This window comes from Botrytis porri (assembly GCF_014898465.1).
Source record: "Botrytis porri strain MUCL 3234 chromosome Unknown BPOR_016, whole genome shotgun sequence".
NCBI classification, from domain to species: domain Eukaryota; kingdom Fungi; phylum Ascomycota; class Leotiomycetes; order Helotiales; family Sclerotiniaceae; genus Botrytis; species Botrytis porri.
Window position 1 is genome coordinate 539,731 of NW_024066090.1, and position 12,075 is coordinate 551,805.

The following is a 12,075-nucleotide window of genomic DNA, read 5'->3' on the forward strand; positions in this document are numbered from 1 at the left end:
TGTTTTGCGGGGAACCACGTGAAATTCCGCGTTAAAATGACCTGGTGAGTTCACTGAAGGTTTTGAGCGAGTATAAGCCTCGAGTATAAAGTTTTCGTTAATATAGAATCAGGTCATTATGTCGAGCTTATATATATGGTTAGGATAATATTATCTATGATGCTGTTTTTCTGACTCCTCAAGATAAAAGGCAGGAGGATAGGAAGCCATTCAAGTGATTTGAAAGCAATTGGTGTGAATTCAAAAGGTCTATCTAATTCTACAACAAAATCTAAGTTCAAATAGCCCCTCCGATACCCCTTCTTCATGATATGATCTCTAATGCTATAATGTGAAACGCCGACGCTTGAGCCAAGACAGCTAGGTATCTTTTAGAGAAAACATGATAAAAGTAAATTTCCCACAACTTGTTCTGTCTTCAACCGAACCTCCTGTTCGAACCCAATCACAAGATAAACTCCTCATCCAACCAATGCTTTAGTACAATTCTTCCCTCATCGAAGCTCGGTTTGTCAACCCTAACAATAATAGCTGCATGACTATGTCTGACCTTGTGAATGAAAACCGGGTACTTTCGCCAACCTACCTTATCTAATGCTTCTATCATCTTGAATTGATATGGTGCTAACGCTAGAGTAGGAGAAATTACACCGGATTTCTCTGGGTCGGCAATTTCGCTGTGGAAAGATTTAGTCCGTTCTCTAATCAGAGGAGATGAAGCGGATGCCTCTTCGGAGTCCGAATCAAGAGGCGTGTTGAGGTATTCGTTGTCTTGAGTAGCATTGAGGTTCTCATAAACATCTTCGACGGTCTCGCGCATACTGTTGATGAGCAGAGGGAATCGATAGTCGTTTGGTTGGATACCCGCTAAACCTTGTTCGTGTAGACGAATGCGTTTGCTACTGCGGACAGTCTGAACGGCAGAGTTCAAAAGGAAGGCGACGACACCGAATGGGATGAATATAACTAATGCTGCAACTAACGGAAGATTTCCCAAGATCTTCTTTGTGCTGGCCATGAAGCTCGTATTGGCATGTATACCAGTTTTGTCCAAAGGGGAAACTGGGTTGTGCCTGTCTAGAACAACATCTTCGTAACCTTCTACATAATTTATTTTGACATTATCCGGATTTGAAAATGGATCGGTGCTTGCAATTCCAGTGGTATAGTAAACGGCGCTTCGATCATTGACAATGTTTGCATATAACGTTCTTCTCTCGAATTTGGCTAATCCCTTTAAAAAGATGGATTCCGGATCTGCCAGAATCTCAAGTAGCGGCCTTCCTGTATCTCTAAACTTGTCTATCGTGAATAACTGTCGCCCGGAAGTTGACAAAGTCCTTGCGCCTAGGACGTTCCAGATGTGATTGAGAGATCCTTTCAGAGGTGTGCGGACTCCAAGATGTGGACTAGCAAAGGTGGTGATATTCTATATATCGGAGTCAGATAGTTCATATTAACTCCTACGTTCAGTAAACCAACATACCACTGGCTTGATCTTATCGAAGAACCCCTTGCTGTCAAGTAAGCCAACAGAGTAACGGGCCACAAGGCCACCCAAGGAATAACCAACGATGGAGAACCTAGTAATTACTTGACCCTCTCTCGCAAGTTTCTCGACTTCTTCCTCTATCTCTGCAGTCACTCGCTCGCCGCCCAACTCAATCCCGTCATATGTAAAGCTACCACTGTTGCGTTTTGCGACCAAGATATGAAGGGTATCCTCGGAATGTTTCGCTCGTAAGGATTTTGCCACTGACTCCAAATGAACTGGATTTCCCCAAAGTCTGTTCTATCAGTATACAATGAATTGCAGAGAGATGAAACATGTACAACACTCACCCATGAACAAGCACGCAGAGATGCTGAGCATCACGGCTGCTACCGGTGTAATCCATAACTTCGTTGCTGAAGAAGGCCCGGTCCAAAGAAGATAAAGAAAAGGGTAACAATGTGACGATGGTGGCTGGAATGCTAGTAGTGAGAAAGTGTCTTTAGACACTTTCCAACCACTAACAGTAAGCACACAGCTGCTGTCGCGTGCTCGGGCTTTTTGGATGTCCGTCGTATATTTGAATGTGTGATGCGTTCTCTACAGGGATATCTGCAGCCTGGAATACGGTTTTCAGGGTGTACACAACCTTGAAGATTATTTGGAAATATCCAGAATGGAGAATGGGAGAACAGATGGAAATTCTATTTATGGAGATGAAGATGACAATGACGATGAGAGTGAATGCAACGAAAGAGATATTCAGAAGAACAGGCTCTACTTACTTACCCAGGTACAGTTAAAATGATATGTCATTTTTATATAACTATATATATATATATATATCCCGATGTGACTGTGATGAAGACTGCTTATAGGTGGGATCGTTCCTTCCTTGGCTGCCTCCACCAACAGATAGATAACATCGATAACGTTGAAAACCGTACCAAAGATTAGAGGAAAGATAGACGTACCGGTATCTCAAATCTTAGAGAGTATCATTCATAGATTCCACTGCAGGAATAGTGGCTTGTCGACTGAGATTCCGAGATTGTGTGCATCCATCCCCAATTCCCCCAATTTGCCAGTCAGTAGGTACATGTTGTGACCAGTGTGTGGTTTCGTGGAAGCCCACCAAGGTAGATTCACTGCTGAATTGACCGACTCAAATCCCTCAATCATTACCTAGAGCCTAGGTACCTAGGTCATCTGGTTGTGTAGATAACTAGCCGAACAGCTGTTGCAGTCTGAACCATCGGAACGAACCTTGATAAAATAGAAACAATGAACATCAGTTGATCAATCAATCAATTGGATCACATTGAACACCACGTGTACGCCATCGTTCATCACCAAGTAAAGGAAAGCAAGGAAGGCAAAGAAAGAGGGAAGAAAAAGAAAAAGAAAAAGAGAAAGAGAAAAGGAAAGAAACCTAGCTAGGAAGGATAGAGCTGCGAGTACTTATTACTTACTACCTTGCTTGGCTTGAATCACTTTGGACTGGACTTGATCGCACCTCGTTGTTCAACCTACCACTGGGCAAATAATCTCACCAACAAACAAACTTACGGTTCACGTGATATATATCGCAAAACCCATGGTATTTTCTATTCTATTTGGAAGCCCAGGAGGTTCCTTCGCCTTTCATCAAAGAATTCATCATAACTCTTCGATAGCTTGAAAATATCTCACGTTCAGGCGAAATCTTCCATTGACCGAGAGTTACGTCCATCATGAAAAGGGGATCACCGAGTGAATAGCTAGCTTCTTCAACAACCCCATATCAAATTCATCTTTTATCAAGTGCTGATTCTTTCGCAATCGCATATTCCCTCTACCATCCCTCAATATGTTTACTGCCAAGGGTCTTTTCTCGCAAACCAAATGCCCAAATCGGGATAAATGTTTGATTCCAAGATGCATATTTTCACACGATCATCGCGTCTTTCAAGCAGTATCAAATGGGATAGCACAAGTAAAAGCTACCCAACAAGTCGATGGAAGTAACGGTGATCAAGATGGACAGAGAAAGCGTCAAAGGGTTGGTTATGGAGATAGAAGCACAACGCCAACAACGGAGCCACCACCTTCAATGTCGAAGTTAAAGCCGACCCTCACTGCACAGAAAGCAGCTGATAAAAAAGCCACTTCAACACAAACATCGAAATCCACGTCGATAGCTCGACGTGAGATTTCGCCACCACCATCACGTCGCAAATCTCAAAATGGTACATCTACAGCATCTACATCATCTATACCCGTTTGTTCAAATAACATGGCACCCCAAAAACAAAACGCGCATGCAGTAAGCAAAGTCCAGAAAGTGGTATCGACTCCGGTCAAGAAGCCCGAAAAGCAAGAACCTCTCAACCCACGTGCACGCAAAACTGCACCAGCTGTTCACAATATCCGGCTCAGACTTGTTCAAGCTCTACATGACCAGTTGAAGCGTCTCAATTCTGAACTATCTAATGATGCAAATGATGAAGAAAAGGAACTTGTATTTTCAGATCAAAGATTGATCACAAGAGCATTAGATATGGAGGAAGCTGCCTGTGAAACACCTTCTATCTATTCCAATGTCGTCAAGAATAAAATCATGATCTACAAGAGAATGACTGTTGCGCAATGGAAAGAAGAGAGAGCCAGAGAGCTTGCTAAGGAGAAAGCCGCGAGAGCCCCTCTTTCAGATACGCCAGCCAAGAAACCTGAAGGACCGCCAAAACCAATCGAGACAGGTTTAACTCCAGAAGAAGAATTGGCTATCCTCCCAAGACTTTATACTCCCGTGACAGAGTTATCACAGCACGGATATGTCACCAATGTTCCCGCGCCTGCCGACATTGAAATGGCAAAGAGCGGTATGGAAGCATCAAAAGGCTGGGAAGTTTGTGATCGTTGCAAGACACGCTTTCAAGTGTTTCCGGGTCGTCGAGAAGAAGATGGCATACTCGCATCTGGTGGTTGCTGCACTTATCACTTTGGAAAACACTATTGGAAAGACCGTTCTTCGCTCGACCCCAAAGCCAAACGCGAGAAGAAATGGCGATGCTGTGATCAAATTATCGGAGAGACATCTGGATGTACCACGGCCGATCACCACGTCTTCAAAGTGACTGAAGTCAAGCGTCTAGCCGCAGTATTGAATTTCGCAAAAACTCCCGAAAATGGAGCAGACCCACCCAGTCCAACCCAACCCGTCTGCATCGATTGCGAAATGGGCTACACAGTCCACGGTCTCGAACTCCTCCGCTTGACCGCCACCTCCTGGCCTTCAGGCTCTTCCCTTCTCGACGTGCTCGTCCGTCCTTATGGCGAAATCCTCGATCTCAATTCCCGCTATTCAGGCGTCTACCCACAAGACATCACATCCGCCATCCCCTACTCTTTTCCCGGCTCTCAACAAATCGCCCAAAGCAAAGGAAAACTCCGCATCGTAGACTCACCTGCCGTAGCCCGCACTCTTCTCTTCTCCTTCCTCACCCCCTCAACTCCAATCATCGGCCACGGCCTAGAAAATGATTTAAACGCTACGAGATTCATTCATCCAACTATCATAGACACAGCATTATTATTCCCTCACAAAGCAGGATTGCCCTATCGAAATGGCCTTAAAATGCTCATGCAAACTCTACTGAATCGCAATATTCAAATGATTACTTTTACAGATGGGAAAGCAGATGGTCACGATAGTAAAGAAGATGCAAATGCGGCAGGCGACCTCGTTAGATTTCGAGTCGGCAAAGAGTGGGAGAAAATGCAGAGAGCGGGATGGAAATTGAAAAATGGAGTCTTTGAACCCCCTGAAAATAACGCGGATGCGAAGACGGGAAAGTGGTGGTTGGGAGAAAATGCTTCTGGAGAAGGGAATGGGCATGCAGAGGGAGGCGTCAATGAAGATCTGGAGCATATAAATGGAGAGGGAATCGTAGGAGCTGTATCTGCGGGTGCGAAGAGACGTAGAGAGGATGTGGAAGATTGAGATGAGATGAGATGAGATACATAATCAGCGAGGAGCAGTATATTCCCTCCTATCTACCATCTTTGCAAATTCTTGATTTTGACCAAAGGTCAAGGCGTTATAGGTGTCGAAAAATAAATATTTGAAGAATGATTATTTACATGGCACTTTTTCAATCGTCTTCTTCGAGGTGGATGATTTTCACAGCAGCATGCGTGCATGTATCCATGTATCTAGGTACCTATCTTTTTGATGACTTGCTTGCACATTGCACAATGCATCATGCATACATACACACGTACTCGATGCTACATACTGAGAGCTGGATTAGCGTTTGTCGATAGGTAGATAGGATTGCGAATTGTAGGTAGGTAGATAGACAGGTAGCTAACAAGGATTTTTTTTTAAACACAACGAGAAATTACTTCGTGGTGGTGGTAGAGTTTATGGTTTATGGATTATAAGTTGTAAATTAATGTAGTTTATCAGTGGGTCGGCTATATCAATAGATCGGCCACTTTTACCTTGAATTGTCACTTCAAAGCTATATTATTTAACAACAATTAAATCAATTAATTAAAACTATTAAGAATCTAATAATTTAGGATCTATTATATTATTTTAATAGGTTTTTACATTATAATCTGTTTTTTCATATTTACTATAATATTAATTAGAAGATACTTTTCTATTAGAATTCCCCTTTTTTTAATATTTATTATATTGAATTTGAATATTAATCTTTTACTGAGATAATATATTAAGAGTTTTTTATTTAGTGAGCACTCCTTCTTAATATAATTGAGTTTTTTTTGTATATCAATACTTGTTTAATATTTCATTTGCTATCCGAAATATATAATTCTTTATATTTAAAAGTATGTTTTTATAAGCTAATCCTTTTATACCTTTAGCTAAAACTAATACAATTTTAAATATAAGTATAGTGGAGTTTACTTGATAACAAGTTATTTGAGATTTAATTAATGTTGATTGAGAAAGAGTGTTACGACGGTATCCAACATACCGCGTCACATGGCCAAACGGTCACGTGATGGACCTAGAGGATCTAGGGGATCGAAGAATAAATGTCTAGATTCATAAGATCTAAAGGATCCAAGCAGAATAGAGCCTTATAGTTCTGTAGAGAACGAAGGTCTATATAAGGAATAGGATTTCTTTACATATAGAGCTTCATGCTCAAAAACAATTATTAGTTTCATTACTATAGTTATAAGAATTGTAACCAATTATAACCTTATTAAATTCCTACTTGAAATTTAATCTAAATCATTTCGAGAGATCTCTAGACATTTCCACATGACCCTAGAGGCAGCTCCCGTAACAAAGAGCTTTAGTTGGGTTATAAGGGGTTTAAGAGATTTATTAATCTAGATTAAAAAAGGAAAGGGTAGGTATACGAATTCGAATATTTAATTTTGAAAGTATAGCTTTAAGATTGAATAGAATTAAACCTATTCTTTGGAATTCTGATTTTATATTCTAAAAGATGATTGATTCCTTATATATAATTTTAAAAGCTATAAAGAATTCAACCTTTAAAATATAATTGATATGTATTTTAATAAATCCATCAATTTGACTATCATATGAACATTTTAGATTATTAAAACAGTTAATATTAAATAATTAAATTAAATAATTTGAATATAATAATAAATATAAATATATAATATTATTCTCTTTATAGTATACTTGAAAAACTACTAATTCATAACTTTTATGCCTATTCAGCATCAACATTCGATATTTATCCTTTCTTTAATTCTTAATATACTTATTAAAATATTTCAATTATTCTAAACCCGTTTCATTATTTATTCATCTATTAGATATAAGTTTAATAGTCTATTTTATAGAAAGATTGGTTTTGATATATTAATTGAAGAAATAGACCTATCCCTGAACCATTAGAAATGAGGGAATAATTTCGCCCTCTCTATTTCCATATATTATTACTATAGTCTATTCTCGATTACCTGATTATATAGATTTACTTCTACTATATTTCTTAGTATTAATAATAATTATTACTATACATATAATTCCCATTATAAAGCCTATTTTATTAAAATTATAGAAATCTCTATTTAAAATGTTATATTTCGCTCGCATATTTATAACTAATCAAAACTATTCTTTAATAAGCTTAAAATCCTTATAAAAAGCTCTTTGAAAGTTATAAACATAATTAAAATGTATCTTTAATTCAATTCAATGCTTTACAAATTAATATACTTAAAGCTTCCCAATACATTTTGTACCCTTCAATTTGAGAATATAATTCACTATATTTTTTATATTCTTGAATTTAGATAGAAAACCTTTCAAATTTATATTAAGAATATATTGAATAAATACCTTCTCTTCTAATTCAATCAAATTATAACTTTTTAATTAACTTTTAGTTATATTAGGTTTACCTTGAATTCTATTACTTAATATAATTCAAGATATATAATAAAGTTAAGCTATCTTTCGAATTGATAATTTTTTATTTGATTTAATAGTTTGAATAATTAAGATTATATATACTTTTTTAGAATGAATTTTTATAATTAATCATAAAGAAAACACATGTTGAATATAGAATAATAATTCAAGGTAAAAGTAGCCGATTTATTAATATGACTGACCCACTGATAAACTATATTATAAGGTTAACCCTATAACTTAAAATTATATATCTACCTATACCTATATATCTATTCATCTACCTATCTTCTATTCATATACCTATCACCGCATCCGCATCCGCACCCGCACCTGGATCTAATATCTAATGTCTAATGTTTAATATTTAATATGTAACGAATCTAACAAACATTTAAAAATTAATTTTAGAATTAAAAATTATAGAATTAAAAAGAATATATTATAAAGCTATATATATAATTAGTTTAGAGCTTAGTATTGTATTAGCCCAATTGAATACAATTATATATATATTATTGTTACGACGGCATCCAATATACCGCGTCACATGGTCAGGAAGTCACGTGATGGACCTAGAGGATCTAGGGGATCGAAGAATAAACATCTAGATCCATAGGATCCAGAGGATCCAGACAAGACAGAACTGTAGGTTCTGCAGAGCAGGAAGGTCTATATAAGAGAACAGATTTCATTACAATGTAGAGCTTCGTGCTCAAGAACAATCATTAGTTTCATTACTATAGTTACGAGAATTGCAACCAGTTACAACCTTATTGAATTCCTACTTGAAGTCTAGTCTAAACCACCTCGAGAGATCTCTAGACACTTCCACGTGACCCTAGAGGCAGCTCCCGTAACACTTTGAGCACCATTTCTGCTTCAAGTACCAATTCAATACCAACCGACGATATGGCACCCACCAGTGCATCCGCGAGCAGTCAGGCACAAGCACCCGACACCGACGATGTCGAGATGACCGACGCTCCCAAGGAAATTACCATCAACGAAACACTCAAGATTGCCTTACCAGACAAATACCAAGGAAGTCGACAGGAACTCGACACCTTCCTCTTACAACTTGAAATCTACTTCAGATTCAACGAAGACAAGTTCACCGAAAAGGAATCCAAGAGTGTATGGGCTGTATCATATCTCAGAGGAGAAGCAAGCAAGTGGATTCAACCATATTTACGAGACTATTTCGAGCATGACGACCAGGATCGCATGCAACCCACTCGAACAATCTTCAATAGTTTTGAAGGATTTAAGACAGAGATTCGTAGAATCTTCGGGAACTCCAATGAGCTAGAGGTAGCGGAAGATAAGATCTTCAACCTCAAGCAGACAGGATCAGCATTGAAGTATGCTACGGAATTTCGAAGATATGCTGGAACAACCAAGTGGGACGAAACCGCCATTATGAGTCACTATCGTAAAGGACTCAAACCAGAAGTCAGACTGGAGTTAGAAAGATCTGCCGAGAGTGTAGACTTGAACGACCTAATCCAGGACTCCATCGAATCAGATGATCGTCTTTACCGATATCGACAAAGTCAAAGATCATACAAACCCCAGGGAAATCAAAAGCAAGAGCGTTACCGCAAGAATGAGGGAAGACCACGTTACAATCCACAGAGATATGGAGACCCTATGGAACTCGACGCTACGCACCACAAAGGTGGGAATGATGATCCGGAAAAGAAACGAAGACGAGAAAACAACTTATGCTTTGAATGTGGAAAAGCAGGGCACCGGGCAGCGGATTGCCGAAGTAAGAAGACAGGAGGAAAGAAAGGCAACTTCAAACCCAAGTTCGGCAAAGGCCAACTTAACGCTACCTTTGTATCCCAGGAACATCCAGCTAAGACCGAAGAAACTGAGACCTTCACCAGTGAAGAATTCCGGAAATTATTGGACGAGTTACCGCGAAACCAAGAGGGTATGAATGCAGTAGACTTGTGGGAACAGGAGTACTACCGAACCCCATCACCATCGGTAACGGAAGAATGTATTAAGGAAGAGATACCAGCAGATCACGCGATGATGAGCTGGACTGCTTGCTATGATGAATTCTGCGGAATCCATCGATCAGATAAAGAAGCAACCGGATGGTTCCCCAAGAAAAGAAAGACAAGAAACCAACAATCCAACGAAACAGACAAAAAACAAGTTACCCAGCAATTGAATGCTACAGGACAAGCAGGACAGATATACTGCAAGGTCAAAATAAACGGACAAATACAGCAAGCCATGATAGATTCAGGGGCTACAGGAAACTTTATTGCACCAGAAGCTGCAAAGTACTTGGGAGTTCCACTCCAGAAGAAACAAAAACCCTACCAATTGCAGTTAGTTGACGGACAACTAGCAGGATCTGACGGGAACGTTTCACAGGAGACACGACCAGTACAAATGAACATAAACCAACATTCAGAGGTTATACAGCTTGATGTTGTGCCATTGGGCCAACAACAAATCATCCTAGGAATGCCATGGTTGAAGGCACACAATCCTAGGATAGATTGGTCACAAGAGACAGTGACCTTTGATCAGTGCAAATGCGGTCAAGGAGACACGCTAGAGGCGTCCGCGAGACGTAACACGCGCCAAGGGGAGTTGAACGCGAACAACTTCGGTGACGTAGGACACCCAGTCCAGGGTCCTCCATTAAGAGCGAAGGCCAGTACACCTCCTCTACAAATGCAGAAGCCAACGACACGGCAGGAAATCGCAATCAAGGCAGAAGAGCCTATGATACCAGAACAGTACAAGAAATACGAACATGTGTTCAAGGAACCAGGGATCCATGAGGCTTTACCAGAACACAAGCCATGGGATCATGAAATAATATTGGAGGAAGGCAAGATGCCTGTGCACACCCCAATTTATTCAATGTCAGCCGATGAGCTAAGGACGCTCAAAGAATATATCGACGACAATTTGGCCAAGGGATGGATCAGAGAATCCACGTCCCAAGTGGCAAGTCCAACTATGTGGGTACCCAAGAAAGATGGTACTAAGAGACTAGTTGTGGACTACAGAAAGCTCAACACGCTTACAAAGAAAGATCGATATCCACTTCCATTAGCTACGGAATTAAGAGATCGGTTAGGCGGAGCAACAATATTTACCAAGATGGACCTACGAAACGGGTACCACTTGATTAGAATGAAGAAAGACGAGGAATGGAAAACCGCTTTTAAGACAAGATACGGGCTATACGAATATCAAGTTATGCCATTCGGGCTAACGAACGCACCAGCTACTTTCATGAGACTTATGAACAATGTGCTGTCGCAATATCTGGACACCTGTTGTATATGCTACTTGGACGACATACTAGTATATTCAAACAACGAGGTCCAACACATCAAAGATGTCAGCAACATTCTTGAAAGCTTAGCTAAAGCCGATTTGCTGTGTAAACCAAGCAAATGTGAATTCCACGTTACGGAAACAGAGTTCCTAGGATTCACCGTATCAAGCCAAGGGCTCAAAATGAGCAAGGATAAGGTCAAGGCAGTGCTTGAATGGAAGCAGCCAAATACAATTAAAGAATTACAGTCCTTTCTAGGATTTGTCAACTTTTATCGAAGGTTTATTAGAGGTTATTCAGGGATTACAACATCCTTAACCAACCTAACCAAGAAGGATCAAGGAAGTTTCGAATGGACCACCAAGGCGCAGGAGTCATTCGATACACTCAAACAAGCAGTAGCGAAAGAGCCAATACTGTTAACATTCGACCCTGAAAAGCCAATCATAGTGGAAACGGATTCCTCAGATTTCGCTATAGGCGCAGTTTTGAGCCAACCAGGCCAGAATGAGAAATGACAACCAATCACATTCTACTCTCGAAAACTATCACCAGCCGAATTAAATTACGAAATATACGACAAAGAATTACTGGCAATAGTCGATGCATTTAGAGAATGGCGAGTTTATTTAGAAGGATCAAAATACACAGTACAGGTGTATACAGATCACAAGAACTTGGTTTACTTCACCACAACGAAGCAGTTAAACAGACGACAGGTCAGATGGTCGGAGACCATGGCCAATTACAATTTCAAGATTTCATATGTCAGAGGATCAGAAAACGCTAGAGCCGACGCTCTTAGCCGAAAACCAGGATATCAAGAAAATAAGTCGTACGAATCGTACG

At 39.7% G+C, this 12,075-nt stretch overlaps 2 protein-coding genes across 2 annotated transcripts; one reads left to right on the forward strand and one right to left on the reverse strand.

Moving 5' to 3' along the window:
* Window positions 1-445: 445 nt before the first annotated feature.
* On the reverse strand, window positions 446-1,898 carry EAF01_010391 (uncharacterized protein; the record flags this gene model as incomplete). The annotated part of the gene is made up of 3 exons (XM_038918648.1): window positions 446-1,429; window positions 1,487-1,787; window positions 1,843-1,898. 3 exons carry the CDS (start codon window positions 1,896-1,898, stop codon window positions 446-448), a joined length of 1,341 nt encoding a protein of 446 aa, XP_038765873.1.
* Window positions 1,899-3,341: 1,443 nt separating this feature from the next.
* On the forward strand, window positions 3,342-5,474 carry EAF01_010392 (uncharacterized protein; the record flags this gene model as incomplete). The annotated part of the gene is made up of 1 exon (XM_038918649.1): window positions 3,342-5,474. The coding sequence occupies one exon, from the start codon at window positions 3,342-3,344 to the stop codon at window positions 5,472-5,474; it is 2,133 nt and encodes a 710-aa protein (XP_038765874.1).
* Between the last annotated feature and the right edge of the window lie 6,601 nt (window positions 5,475-12,075).